The sequence below is a fragment of the Sinohyriopsis cumingii genome, chromosome 13, assembly GCF_028554795.1.
Source record: "Sinohyriopsis cumingii isolate HCF-2022 chromosome 13, ASM2855479v2, whole genome shotgun sequence".
Classification (NCBI taxonomy): domain Eukaryota; kingdom Metazoa; phylum Mollusca; class Bivalvia; order Unionida; family Unionidae; genus Sinohyriopsis; species Sinohyriopsis cumingii.
The window spans coordinates 29,522,961-29,538,624 of NC_142973.1; the positions used below are offsets into that span (position 1 = coordinate 29,522,961).

Sequence of the window (15,664 nt, forward strand, 5' to 3'; positions counted from 1 at the left end):
AACTTGTGACTTCAAAGATGTTACCATAGCTGACAAATAGGTCAATAATTCAAACTGATGGTCCCACATCACTTGATTGTGTGTCACTTGTCATTCAATAAGACTGTCATCTGGGCGCAGTGCATATGTCACGTTTTCTGTCACCTACTCTCTCGAGATTTCACAGTCACATGACAAACTCATTGTTGGTAATGGTGTAGTCCCCTTATTTGTAGATGCAGGATTTCTCCTTGATTTTGATGCCACTACAGGGCTATCATTTTGCAAAGTTGTTCCCCCTTGTGAATCATTGCATTTTGTTGCAACGGTGATGGAGAAATCTTTGGCCTTATTAGCTAAACGCTGCTTGGCACTATTTTGCAATATTTCTTGCAATAGTCCATGCCTCATATTGACAGGATACTTTTGGCTTTGTCCCAATTCTGCCATTGTACAAAGCTGTGCAAGAGACGACACTCAAAAATGATGAAACAATGCAGTATGGTACACTTGTTACTGTATAAGGCCTTAAAATGGTAGAGGAAGTTTCTGCCCCATGCTAATTTCAAATTTCATGAAAGTTCAGCTGAAAAACACAAAGTACTGACTCCTTGGTGCTGGACCATTCACTAACTCATCACATGACCAATTCCATATCATGGGATCCTGAGGCACTTACAGGGGAAATAAAACTTAAAATTCTTAACTACAGTTTTCAAAGAAAAGACCAACTTTTCCAAATGGGTGATGCACTTCTTCTTTACATTAAAGACATCATTCCTTTCAAATGATGATATGATCTTGAAGATAATGGTATGGAAACAATTTGGCTAGAAATGAGACATAATGTTCAAAAACCGTTTGTATTAACCTGTGTATATAGACTACTGAATACTGACAATCTTTGGTGATTTTATTTCAAAATAAGCTTAAAACTCTGTGCACAGAAAACAAAGAAATCTGTTCAGTAGGTGACTTCATTACAATTTACTTTATGACACCAAACAAAGCTAGATTAAAACCATGAATTCACTGAATTATCAACAGGTAGTTCATGTACCCACCAGAATGGAAGAGATATCTGAAACACTAATTGATCACATCTATACTAACATTGCTGATGATATTACAGAATTTGTAGTTCCCCAATATTCCATAAGTGATCATTGTCCTGTACATCAAAATTAAGTCATAAAAGTAAAACGTCTATCATCACAAACATATCAAGCATCGAATAATGAAAAGATTAAATTCATCAATGTTCCTTTGGTCAGTAATTGAATGTTCTGATGACCCATCAGATACTCTTGACATCTGGATAGATGTGTTTACTGACACTCTTAACACTCATGCTCCTATTAATTTCGAGCGAGTCCAGCAACAAAATCGACCCAACTGGATTATAGTTGATATACTGAATTCTATTTAGATCAGGGATAGATTTCATAAATTAAAAAATACTGACAATTACAGATTATGGAAAAAAGAGTCAAGTCAATGACTCAAAAGGCAAAGAAAACTTACTATTCCATTGAAATATCAGATAGTATTACGAAAAAGAACCCTTGAAAACTCTCGAAAACCTCCAGTGACTTGAACAGCAAATCTGTCAATAACTTGCCATTTACATGCATTAGTGATGAAAATGGTGATATTCAACAAGAACTTCTTCAAATTGCAAATGCACTCAATGACTACTTCGTGAATATAAATGAAACATTTGTGGATCTCACAGCTCAAAAAATGCTTTTCCAGTGATGAATTAAATTTCTTTAAAACTTAGCAAAGAAGAGATCTTCAAAATATCTAAAATAAATCTTGAATACCAGTAGACTTTAAATGAATTAAATAAACTTGATGTCAGAACAGCTATAGGTCCAGATGATATAATTGCTAAATTCCTAAAATTCTCATCTAAAGTGATTGAACTGTCACTTGTGTATATCTTCAATCTAAGTATTTCCAGAAATATTTTTCCAAACAGCATAAACTGCCAAAGTATTTCCAAGACATAAGAAGAGAGATCTTTCTGATATGAATAACTATAGACCTATATCATGTTTTATCATCATTTTCAAACATATTAGAAAGATATGTTTGCCATTAATTTAGAAACTACCTGGAATCTTTAATTTACAACATTCATGACAATCAGGCTTTCATGAAGGACATTCATGCCAGACTACACAAACTAGAATGGTGGATGATTTGTTAACAGCAATAGATAAAGGTAATCTGGTAGGTATAATGTTTCTTGACCTTACAAAGGCTTCTGACCTTGTAAATCATAAATTCCTCCTGGAAAAAGCAGACAATAAGAATTTTCTATTTTGAATAAACTTTCAGATAAGAAACTGATAAAGTCAGGTGTTCTACAATGATCAGTTCTTGGACCATTACTCTTTCTGCTATACCTCAATGATTTACCATATCACGATGAGCTATCCACCACCAATTGTTTGCAGATGGCATGACATTATTCTTATGTTACATGCTAGGCTCAAACAAACAGTAACACAAGAAAAGTGAAAACAACAAGCTTTGAAAAAATTAACAAATAATTTATTTCCCTGGAAAACTCTGTAAAAAATTAAAATATAAGAACTTACAGTTTTAAGAATCAAATCCAAAAGTAATCCAAGAATAATCCATGAATTAAATTTTACAAGCCCTAATAATTAAATCTTCTAATGAATTCAAGTTAGAGTCCCAACAAAGACTCCAAGACGGAAGGCGATGACGTATATTGTATCCTTTATGGTGTTGGAATGTCTACAGTTCTGTGTTATTCGCAAACAATAATCCAGTGTTTGAATTAATGAAATGTCTTTGTCCAAGAATTCTGCATGAGCACTCATATATTTCTAGGAAAAAGAATTAATCCTTTTGAATCCAAATAATTTGAATAAACCTTAAAATAACTCCAAACTGATACAGACACTTTCCAGTGTAAATTAAAAACCCCGACTGAGAATTATCTCTATAAACAATGATTATACAGTAACTCAAAAAGCAAAACAAATTCCCAGATGAGGGTCAACTTTCCAGAACCTTCGAGAAGTATTTACTTATAAAAGCACATAGTCCCAGTATGACCATTTCATTGGGGAAGGGGGGAGGGGACATAATATTTTCAAGTTTAAAGGGGTTTTACAGGTAGTGCAGCAGTAGTAAATGCCACTGTCCAGTACAGGTGTTCATGCTTTATCAACACAAATCAACTACACAAGCAAGAGTGTGTGCTTATTATTGTATTTTAATCAATCTATTTCATGGCTAAAATCATCTTGAAAAGCAATGGTCAATTAGTAGCAAGTATTTTAACAAGGTTAAGATAATGGAAAATAATATAGAGAACTAATCTGAATGTTCAATTCAGCGTGTCGAATGTGCATCATACAGGTGGTGCTCCTATTCCAATGGATGTCATACACTCCGGAGTAACTTATGTTGATATGCCGTTTGTGGTGTGCGCAAAGAATTAAATTCTTCCCCTCAGTGTCTTGTTTCATAAAGTGAAACTCCATCAACCAGGATTTCTGAAATTGTGATCTATATTCATTTTTCTATAAAGACAAAACATATCTCATGATCAGACTGCATCAGATACAGTTCTGACAAGGCTAACATTATGGTCATCAAGAACAACTTGGATCCAACCAGGATTCACTTAAAGAACAAAGCACAGAAGTTGAACACCATTGCTATCCAGTCTCTAGTGAGCATCATGAACACTAAAGATGCTTGGATTGCCTTCAAACCCTGTATTGAACTAATGTGGGTAGCAAAGACTGCATCCAATTAAGCCTATGTAATTTAAAGACAAATTTGGTGTATGTTTTTATTTAATGTCAGTGTGGTTGTGATTATGTGAGTGTTGGCACATGTGATGGTATTTGCTAATAATAAGTCTACCAATTAATTTTTTTCTTTGTAAGTGTATTAAATGCTTTGAACGAGACAGGCAAGTTATTTTCTTTTATTCAGATTTGAATTTTCAATAATTTTCTACAGGCTAATATGAAAAGTTATTTTATGCTCAATTGAATGATATTTCTTTGTTTGCTCATGTGCACTGACCACCCTACCCCACCACACCCCTTGGGACCTCAAAACACACATATTGAGTTGAAAGAAAACCCCAACAGTGTCTTTGAATACAGCAGGAATGCACTGTATTCACAATTAGTTGATGATATCTCAATATCTGTATTGTACTGGCATAACAAACACAATCAACATATAAATCAGTAGATGTTGTTTTCTTTACAGATTTTTAAAAAATATAATAGCATGTTTCTAGACTTACATGTTCTGTAATGATGTGCAGTTCTCAAAAGCATCTGATGGTAAATACTCTATCTCATTGCTGGACAGTTCCAGGTAGCTGAGTTTGGTCAGATTACTGAAAGGGTGTTTGTGAAGAAAGTGGAAGTCATTCCCAGAAAGGAATCTGTAAATGTGAAAAAAGTAATTGTAATTTTTCCTTCCCTCCCATGCATGGTCAGTATAAACTAAATTATTTTCTCTTTCCAATGAAAAATGCATACTTCATGTCTAAGAGCCTTGGTAGTAATCATATGAAGGTGGCCGTTGGATCAGAATTTTTTTGAACATATAATATAAAAGGCAGAGCAGATCCCAATTGATGTCACTTGCTGATTTGTATTGGAAAATTACTCTAAAATCATTGATGATGTGACTGTATTGCAAACATTATAAGTCTTTTCTATCTCATTTGTATTGGAAAATTACTCTAAAATCATTGATGATGTGACTGTATTCCAAACATTATAAGTTTTTTCTATCTCATTTGTATTGGAAAATTACTCTAAAATCATTGATGATGTGACTGTATTCCAAACATTATTAGTCTTTTCTATCTCATTTGTATTGGAAAATTACTCTAAAATCATTGATGATGTGACTGTACACCAAACATTATCAGTCTTTTCTGTCTCATGCTAGAAGAAACCTTGGATGTATATAGCAGCCATTCTGAATTACCCTCATGCCCATGTTTATTTTTACATCATAAATGTCACTTGAATATATGGCATCAATTATAGCAACATAAACAATGGTTTTGAGGTTACTAAAACCCAATTTTGTCATTAAAACATTGCAGGAATAACATTACATATTAAAAGTGCTGGCATTTCATTGTTTTTTACAGCATTGTCAAGTGTTATTTTCAACACCTGTTTATGTTTACTTTGTACATTTAGCTGCATATTCAGTGGCCAAAAACTTATCAATGAAGAAAGTATTACTACAATTATCTACAAGTCTCTTTTTGCACATTGAAATTATTAATTCACATTGGAAAGAGATGAAGATGATCCAAATGTAATTTCAATTCACATTGGAAAGGGATGAAGATGATCTAAATGTAATTTCAATTCACATTGGAAAGAGATGAAGATTTTCCAAATGAATGAGTACATAATGTGGAACAGTCCAATTCACTGAAGTTGGGTGAATTAAAGATTCATGTTGTATAGTCCAACATGTACAAATTTATGCTGTACTGTATAGTCCAACATATACAAATTAATGCTGTACTGCATAGTCCAACATGTACTTATTAATGCTGTACTGTATAGTCCAACATGTACAAATTAATGCTGTACTGTATAGTCCAACATATACAAATTAATGAAGTACTCTAAAGTTCAACATGTACAAATTAATAATGTACTCTATTGTCCAACATGTACAAATTAATGCTGTACTGTATAGTCCAACATGTACATATTAATGCTGTAGTGTATAGTCCAACATGTACAAATTAATGCTGTACTATATAGTCCAACATGTACATATTAATGCTGTAGTGTATAGTCCAACATTTACAAATTAATGCTGTACTGTATAGTCCACCATGCAAATATATTATTGCTGTACTGTATAGTCCAACATGTACAAATTAATGCTGTACCGTATAGTCCAACATATACAAATTAATGATGTACTCTAAAGTTCAACATGTACAAATTAATACTGTACTCTATTGTCCAACATGTACAAATTAATGCTGTACTGTATAGTCCAACATATACAAACTGATGATGTACTATATAGTCCAACATGTACAAATTAATACTGTACTGTATAGTCCACCATGTAAACATATTAATGCTGTATTGTATAGTCCAACATATACATCTTAATGCTGTACTGTATAGTCCAACATGTACAAATTAATGCTGTACTGTATAGTCCAACATATACAAACTGATGATGTACTGTATAGTCCAACATGTACAAATTAATGCTGTACTGTATAGTCCAACATATACAAACTGATGATGTACTGTATAGTCCAACATGTACAAATTAATGCTGTAGTGTATAGTCCAACATGTACAAATTAATGCTGTACTGTATAGTCCACCATGTAAACATATTATTGCTGTACTGTATAGTCCAACATGTACAAATTAATGCTGTACTGTATAGTCCAACATATACAAACTGATGATGTACTGTATAGTCCAACATGTACAAATTAATGCTGTAGTGTATAGTCCAACATGTACAAATTAATGCTGTACTGTATAGTCCACCATGTAAACATATTATTGCTGTACTGTATAGTCCAACATGTACAAATTAATGCTGTACTGTATAGTCCAACATATACAAATTAATGCTGTACTGTATAGTCCACCATGCAAACATATTATTACTGTACTCTATTGTCCAACATATACAAGTTAATGCTCTACTCTGTAGTCCAATGTTTACAAGTTGTTGTACTCTGTACATGTTATTGTTGTACTCTGTAGTTCAACATCTACAAGTTATTGTTGTACTCTGTAGTCCAACATCTACAAGGTTATTGTTGTACTCTGTAGTCCAGCATCTACAAATTATTGTTGTACTGTGTAGTCTAACATCTACAAGTTAATACTGTACTCTAGAGTCCCACACCTACAAGTTATTACTGTACTATAGTCTAGCAAACATTGCCAGTTAAGAGTAATTCATCGAACTAAATCACCCATGATGGGAAGCACATACTAAATGTATTTTGATTTGTTCGAAAAAGGATTTTAAAACAAACTCTATTTTTTAGCCCCACTTTAACAGGAAGAGGAGCCATTTTCCTCACCCATTATATGTAGCAATTTTTAATAAAACCCCACACATGGTGAGACCAAAGACCTGTGCATACTGGATGTTATGATTGGCACCATTTCCATTTAAAAGCCAACTAGATATCATAAGTCTTTTGGCGAATACCCCATGTTGATATGGACATCTTTTCAGGAGTTCTGGTGACAAGACTTGAAGATGGTTGCCATGGTGGTTATATTGGATGTTAGATCAGTATTATCTTCATTTAGGACAAACTATACATAAGAAATCTTCTGGTAAAAATCTCTAAATGATTTGGAGGAGTAGTTATAACAAGCATGCCAAGATAGCCGATAAGGTGGCCACACTGGATGTCAGATAGGGACCATTTTCAATGAGGATCAACTAAACCTTACAAAGAGTCTTTTCATAAAAACCACATGTTGAAATGACCATTTATTTAGGAGGAGTATTATTAACAAGATTGTCAAGCTGGCCACTGTTGCAGCCATACTGGATGTCCAAATCAATCCATTTTTATTTAGGATCAACTAGACATCATAAGAAGTCTTGAAGTGAAAACCTTATGTCAGTGTGACTTTCCATTCAGAGGGAGCAGCTGTATCAAGAATCAAGATTTTCAAACATGCCTTCAGGTCAACTATGCCTTCAGACATGCCTTCAGGTCATCTATGCCTTCAAACAGGCCTTCAGGTCAACTATACCTTCAGACATGCCTTCAGGTCATCTTTGACTTCAAACATGCCATCAGGTTATCTATGCCTTCAAACAGGTCTTCAGGTCAACTATGCCTTCAGATATACCTTCAGGTCATCTATGCCTTCAAACAGGCCTTCAGGTCAACTATACCTTCAGACATGCCTTCAGGTCATCTTTGCCTTCAGACATGCCATCAGATTATCTATGCTTTCAAACATGTCTTCAGGTCAACTATGCCATCAGACATACCATCAGGTCATCTATGCCTTCAGGCATGTCAGTCAAATTTAATTTGTCTATATCAAATGTTTAACTCATCCAAACAAGGTCATTTTAAAAGATGTACCAGTGCAACAAAAAAAAAACAATAAAAAAGAATGAAATGTCACAGTAATGGCCCCAAAAATATAATCAGATCATCAATATATTAAATTAAATTTGTCTACATTTGCAGGTTCTGTGTAAAATCATGACAATGTTCTTGGGACAGACAGACAAACAGATAAAATGGACCAAATCATATGCACTTTACCTCAAGCAATGGAGATGTGATTAACAGCACTTCAACAAAATTATTTATTTTACAAAAGTTACCACATTGATTCTTATTTATAGGCACCATTTTAGCTTATTTTAAGCTCAGGAACACCTGAATTAAGTAAATTTGAGATTTAATTTTGGGGGATGCACTTTCTGATGTTTCAGCATTCAGTGATCAATGAGTATCATTTTGAGGCACTAAAACTAATGACAACTACATGTACATCCATTACTTTCTTCTAAACAGCATGTTAAATGAATTGTTGATGATGATTCCTTGTGGGTTTTCTTTGTTCATGATATTCAGTGAATTTAAAACAATACCATCCAACTTTTCTGTCACCACACAATCACAACAATACCTATTCCAGTCATTGTTGAATAACTCAGACAAAGGATTATCTTACGATTATCTTATTTCAAGGATAATTAAAACCAAGGATTATCAGGATTATCTTATTTCAATGATAATTAAGAAAAAAGGATTATCAGGATTATCTTATTTCAAGGATGATTAAGACAAAGGATTATCAGGATTATCTTATTTCAAGGATGATTAAGACAAAGGATTATCAGGATTATCTTATTTCAAGAATAATTAAGACAAAGGATTATCAGGATTATCTTATTTCAAGGATGATTAAGACAAAGGATTATCAGGATTAGCTTATTTCAAGAATAATTAAGATCCATTTGTCCTTCATTGCAGTGTCAGAAGGGTTACTATCATTCACTTTGAAGGTATTAAGTTCTTTTTACAAAGCACCCTGAAAGAAAGCAAACATTGCCAGATTATTGGTCAGTCTAAATCACGGTTAGAACAAAGTGGCTATCTACAAGATTCCTGCTACCAAATAAGGTACACAAAAATCACCTTCATAATCATATTTCAATATTCTCAAATATGAGAGATAATAAAATTAACAAGAACCCACTGTGCATTTCATTCTTTATAATCATGTGTCTCCAACCAGCCTGTAACTGACTGCATTTCTTTTAATAGGATTTAAAGTAATTAAAAACTGAGCATTGTCTTACAAACTTGACACAATGTTTTCTCTGTAAGAGAATGTTACTCATATGTTGTTAAACATCCTTTTCCAAAGGTATATTATATAATTGTAAGAATATTTTTGGATTTGCATTATTGGTAAATCAACCAGAAATAAAGCAAGAAATTCAGGAAAGTTAGTCAATTAAACCTTAAGAATACTTACAGTGTTACTAGATGTAGTGGAAAAGCACCATTCTCAATGGCCAAAATTTTGTTGGAGGATAGGTACCTGCGTGTGAAAAAAAGAAAGTTTATTAATGACAAAACTTTAAATACCATGATACCATAATGTGCGATTGATCAGAATGATATCATTCTTGTTAAATTATGTCTGATTGACCTGAATGATCCAAAATGTTGTTGGAGGATAGGTACCTGTGTGTGAAAAAAAGAAAGTTTATTAATGACAAAACTTTAAATACCATGATACCATAATGTGCGATTGATCAGAATGATATCATTCTTGTTAAATTATGTCTGATTGACCTGAATGATCCAAAATGTTGTTGGAGGATAGGTACCTGTGTGTGAAAAAAAGAAAGTTTATTAATGACAAAACTTTAAATACCATGATACCATAATGTGCGATTGATCAGAATGATATCATTCTTGTTAAATTATGTCTGATTGACCTGAATGATCCAAAATGTTGTTGGAGGATAGGTACCTGTGTGTGCAATAGAAGTTTATTAATGACAAAATATTAACTACCATAATAACATGATCTGTGATTGATCAGAATGATATCATTCTTGTTGAATTAATTGACTGATCACAATGATATCATTCCTGTTGAACTGTGTGTGATTTGGTCAGAATACCGGTAACATAATTCTTGTTCAATTATGTGTGACTGATCTGAATGATATAATTCTTGTTGAATTATGTGTGATTGATCTGAATGATATAATTCTTGTTGAATTAATTGACTGATCACAATGATATCATTCCTGTTGAACTGTGTGTGATTTGGTCAGAATACCGGTAACATAATTCTTGTTCAATTATGTGTGACTGATCTGAATGATATAATTCTTGTTGAATTATGTGTGATTGATCTGAATGATATAATTCTTGTTGAATTAATTGACTGATCACAATGATATCATTCCTGTTGAACTGTGTGTGATTTGGTCAGAATACCGGTAACATAATTCTTGTTCAATTATGTGTGACTGATCTGAATGATATAATTCTTGTTGAATTATGTGTGATTGATCTGAATGATATAATTCTTGTTGAATTATGTGTGACTGATCTGAATGATATAATTCTTGTTGAATTATGTGTGATTGATCAGACTGATATCACTCTTGTTGAATTACGTGTGATTGATCTGAATGATATCATTCTTGTTGAAATTTAGCAAACAGTAATGACAATTTGAAATATGTGACAACTATCATCCTAGCAAAAGGGAGTGGGGGTCTAGAGAGCACATTAATTGTCTTAAAAAATACTAATATGATGGATAATACACTAATTTTTGGTTTAAACATCAAATTGAACAATAGATGTGGAGGACTGATCAACAAGCATAAGCTTATTTTGAGCTCACTCTTCATTAACAGTATTTATTGATATAAGATGGCTGATGTGAATAATGAAGGCATAATATGACAAACATTGAAATGCTGTATTTAAGTAACAAACTGTAAATATTATAATATAACAATGTCAGACAGTAGCTAATAAGTGTTTATATTTTTTTCTGTATACTTGAAAATCAACAAAAGAGGAGAAAATAAAGGGAAAAAGAAAAAGGAAAAAATTATAAGCATGTTGGCACTTATGGAGTGGGGGTGGGTAGATAAAGAACGTTTAACTTGAACTCAAGTGGTATAGTGGAAGCTCTTTAATCTGGATACCTTCATTCCCAGTGAAAATGTCTGGATAAATGAGTTTTTCAGGCAACTGAATCATGCACATTTTTATTTTAAGATGTAATCATACCATATACATGTACTGTATATATTTGTGGACAGATTATTTCTGGATTATTGAGGCAAGTTTTATAGCAATTTTACACCTTGGTCCATGATTTTGATTTATGGATCTGGAATGCAGATTTCTGGATTAATGGAGCAATTCACATTTAGGAATTCTGTTCCTGTTGAACTGTTTGGATAGTGAGGTTTCCAGATAAATGGAGTCTGGATTAATAAGGTTCCTCTGAATATATTGCTCCACAACCCAGCATTGGCTTGTATTTTTTCTATTTCATCTATTTCAAACTAGGTGCAGTTATCCTGGATAATATCCTCATGTTCTTAAACAGGTCTTATAAAGGTGAAATAAAGAAGTTCTAATGATTTTCTATCAAGTTAAGATGTCAAACTTTGCAGTATGTCTATCCTTTTCCATGCTTTTATGGTTATTTCATCTATGTGTATATGCCAAGATAGGATTTAAAGTTAGTCCCATTGCTTTTTAAAAACTATAAACTTGAACTGTATCCATATACCATGTATGCCATAAATTTCATTCAGGTAAATGTACAGGTTGAACAGGGGACATATTTCCATACAATTTTGTCAGTAAACAGTAAAATGGGGCCCAAATGGGCTGGAGATCACTCAAATGACTCACACCTGCTGAATAGAAAATGCAAGAGCAGCTAGCCATGAAATCTAGGTCAGTAGGATGCTTTCTGTCAAACTTTCTTCCTATGCTCTTGACTGGATATATAAACACAAATGTTTCATGGTTTCTCTAGTTTTTATATCTACATCCATATTTGATGGCACATCAGAATATTTGTCAAATATTGAAAGACCCCTTTGCCAGGATGATTTGTGTCAAAGTTGGTCAAAGTCTGTTCATCTATTTCTCAAGATACAGTTGCAATGGCAGCCATCATTTGTCCAGTTTGATCAGTCTGTCAAGCATTTTTTAGAAGAAGTTATTAAAAAGCTCTTCTATTTTTAGTAACTTCTTACTCATTTGTTGACAGATTGACATGATTTTTTTCAGTAAAATTTTTTCATGATTTCTGTGAAATTTGATCACATTTTACTGAGTTGTCTTCAGAAGAAGTTGTTTAAATGTCTTTCTTTATTGTAACAGCAATGGTTATATTGAAGGCAAATTAATATTGTTTGTATAAAATTTAAACCCTTCTATGCCAGGAAACCTTCAGTCAAATCTAGTCAAACTGTGTTCAGAAGTTTTTGAAAACGTTTAAAAGTATGTGCATTTTTAGTGATGGTGGCCAGATTTGTTATCAAATAAGCAACATTTGCAAAAAATTTAACAGCTCTCTATGCCAGAATGCATTTTGTCAAATTTGGTCAAATTGTATTGAGTGGTATTTTTTTTAAAGTCATGTAAATGTTTATTGTTAGTACATATCAGCAGTCATCCTTGATGGTTGATCAGCATCCTTTGTACAAATTTGAACAGATATCAGGCCAGGAAGTTTTCTATCCAGTTTTGTCACAAATTCTCCAGTAGTTTTTGATCTATAGTCAATTAGATTTTTATAGTCCTAATAACAGTAGTCAAGTTTGATGGTGGCTTGAAAGGTCATCATGTTAGAAAGCTTTCTCTCAAGTCTAGTCAATTTCTATTAAACAGTGTCAAAGAAAAGGTAATTTTTAGATTTTTGTTTTTAGTAATGGCAGCTTTTTATGAAGGTAGATCTGCCTCATTTGTATAAAATTCAAGTTCATCTAAGCCAGGATGATTTCTATCAAATTTGGTAAATTTCTGTTCAGTGGTTTTTGAGGAGTTATAAGGTTTTTCTATTTTTGCAAGAGTATTTGCTCGCAGATTGTCATTATTTGTAGAAATTGTAAAGGTTTTAATGCTGAGATATTTTCTGTCAAGTGTTGATTTGGAAAGGATATTATTTCAAAGTTTTGCATGTTTTTAGGAATAGCAGTTCTCTATCATGGCAGATTGATGTCACTTATAACAACTTGCAAGGTCTTCAAGCCAGGATGTTTTTTTATTAGGTTTGGTCAAATTCTATTTAGTGCTTTTGGAACAAAAGTCATGTAAAAGTTTTCCATTTTTAGAAACAGAAGCCATATTTGATGGTAGATTTTCATTAACTATACACATTTTAAAGGTCTGTAATACTTTTGGTAAAGTCCGACCAAACAAATTCTGTTTAGCAGTTTTGGGGAAGAAATTATTTATGTTTTTTTAATTTTATTTTAGTCGTGGCAATATTTGAAGGCATACTGACATCCTTTGTACATATCTGTAAGGTCTTCAATGCCAGACTGCATTCTGTCAAATATGATCAAATTCTATTCAGAACTTCTGCTGAAGAAGTCATTTTACAATTTTCTATTGTTAGTGATGGTGGCTATATCTGATAGCCGAGTGACATCACTATTGTACAAGCCTGAAGTGCCTTTATGCCATGTAGCTCTGTACCAAGCTTGGTATTGTACAAGGCTGAATTGCCTTTATGCCATGTAGCTCTGTGCCAAGTTTGGTATTGTATATGGCTGAATTGCCTTTATGCCATGTAGCTCTGTGCCAAGCTTGGTATTGTACAAACCTGAAGTGCCTTTATACCATGTAGCTCTGTGCCAAGTTTGGTATTGTACAAGGCTGAATTGCCTTTATGCCATGTAGCTCTGTGCCAAGCTTGGTATTGTACAAGCCTGAATTGCCTTTATGCCATGTAGCTCTGTGCCAAGTTTGGTATTGTACAAGCCTTAAGTACCTTTATGCCATGTAGCTCTGTGTCAAGTTTGGTATTGTACAAGCCTGAAGTGCCTCTATGCCATGTAGCTCTGTGCCAAGTTTGGTACTGTACAAGCCTGAAGTGCCTTTATGCCATGTAGCTCTGTGTCAAGTTTGGTATTGTACAAGGCTGAAGTGCCTTTATGCCATGTAGCTCTGTGCCAAGTTTGGTACTGTACAAGCCTGAAGTGCCTTTATGCCATGTAGCTCTGTGTCAAGTTTGGTATTGTACAAGCGTGAAGTGCCTCTATGCCATGTAGCTCTGTGCCAAGTTTGGTACTGTACAAGCCTGAAGTGCCTTTATGCCATGTAGCTCTGTGTCAAGTTTGGTATTGTACAAGCGTGAATTGCCTTTATGCCATGTAGCTCTGTGTCAAGCTTGGTTGAAATCGGTCTGGTGGGTTTTGAGAAGCAGTTGATAAAAGTAATTGTTAAATGCCAATGGACAGTTATTTTTATTTTTAGTAATTATAGCAACATTTGAAGGAAAATAAGCATCATCTGTATAAATTTGAATGGATTTCCAGGATTTTTGCTGTCATATATGATCAAAGTCTGTTAAATGGTTTTCTTAGAAGAAGTCTTGTTTTTAGTTATGGTGGCTTTATTTTAATGCAGATTACCGGGTAGCATCAGTTGTAGAAATCTTAAAGGACTTCATGCCTGAAAGCTCTCTGACAAAAACTTGGCCAAAATTGGCTCAGTGGTGTTTTTGAGACGTTTGAAATAACAATTCCTGACAGATGCATGATGCATGACAGATACATGATGCATGACAGATGCATGATGCATGACAGATACAGTGTTACACCATAAGATCATGGAGCAGAAAAAAAATCTGTGACATGGCATGATGGGCTGGTTGGACATGGGGAAGACTCCCAGGTATTTGCCGCTAACAGAGACATTGCAGGGGCCTCAATAGAACAATAAATAAGCATCTTTAAATTTGAGTTATTTGCAGAAAGAAAATAAAAAGGTTCAAGGCCTCTCAAGGGCAAAGGAGTGTAATAGCTAGTACAAATAATGGAGCTAATTATTCTGTAAGAGACTTTTCTCTTCTGGTCATTTACTACTTTTATTTCTTTACCACTCCAGATTAAAGCTACATTTACTCTTTTGACTTCCCAAAGACCTGACATTAATGAATAAACATTTTCTGAGCAAGGTCATGAAAAAAAAAATATACAATATATACACTGTAGATGATCATCCCTAAGGCTTAATGGATTCAGACATTAATTTACTAAAATTATTGAGTGAAGCATATATATATATATATATATATATATATATATATATATATATATATATATATATATATATATATATATATATATATATATATATATACACAGTAAAACCTGTTATGAGAGACCATTCCTTCTCCCAGCAAAAAAGTGGTCTCTCAAGACAGGTGGTTTCTCATAACAGGTTTGTGCAAAAAAAACAGTTTCAAGGTCCAATTTCAGAACATTTTAAAGAAACAGTCAGTAATAGTTCTTGCTAAAATATTGTATGTATTCATCTGAAAACAAAGTTATACAGCAATGAAGATTTACTTCTATCATTAAACATGAAATCACA

The 15,664-nt window shown here is 33.3% G+C and overlaps 1 protein-coding gene across 2 annotated transcripts in view; it reads right to left on the reverse strand.

Moving 5' to 3' along the window:
- Nucleotides 1-15,664, reverse strand: part of LOC149785120 (uncharacterized) — a 279,057-nt gene that overhangs the window by 170,911 nt on the left and 92,482 nt on the right. For both annotated transcript variants that reach the window (XM_089978887.1, XM_089978886.1), the window contains exons 18-19: nt 9,540-9,605; nt 4,289-4,432 (exon numbers count right to left, since the gene is read on the reverse strand). In XM_089978887.1, the coding sequence (XP_089835013.1) occupies nt 4,289-4,432; nt 9,540-9,605 (210 nt within the window). The remainder of the gene's footprint in view (nt 1-4,288; nt 4,433-9,539; nt 9,606-15,664) is intronic.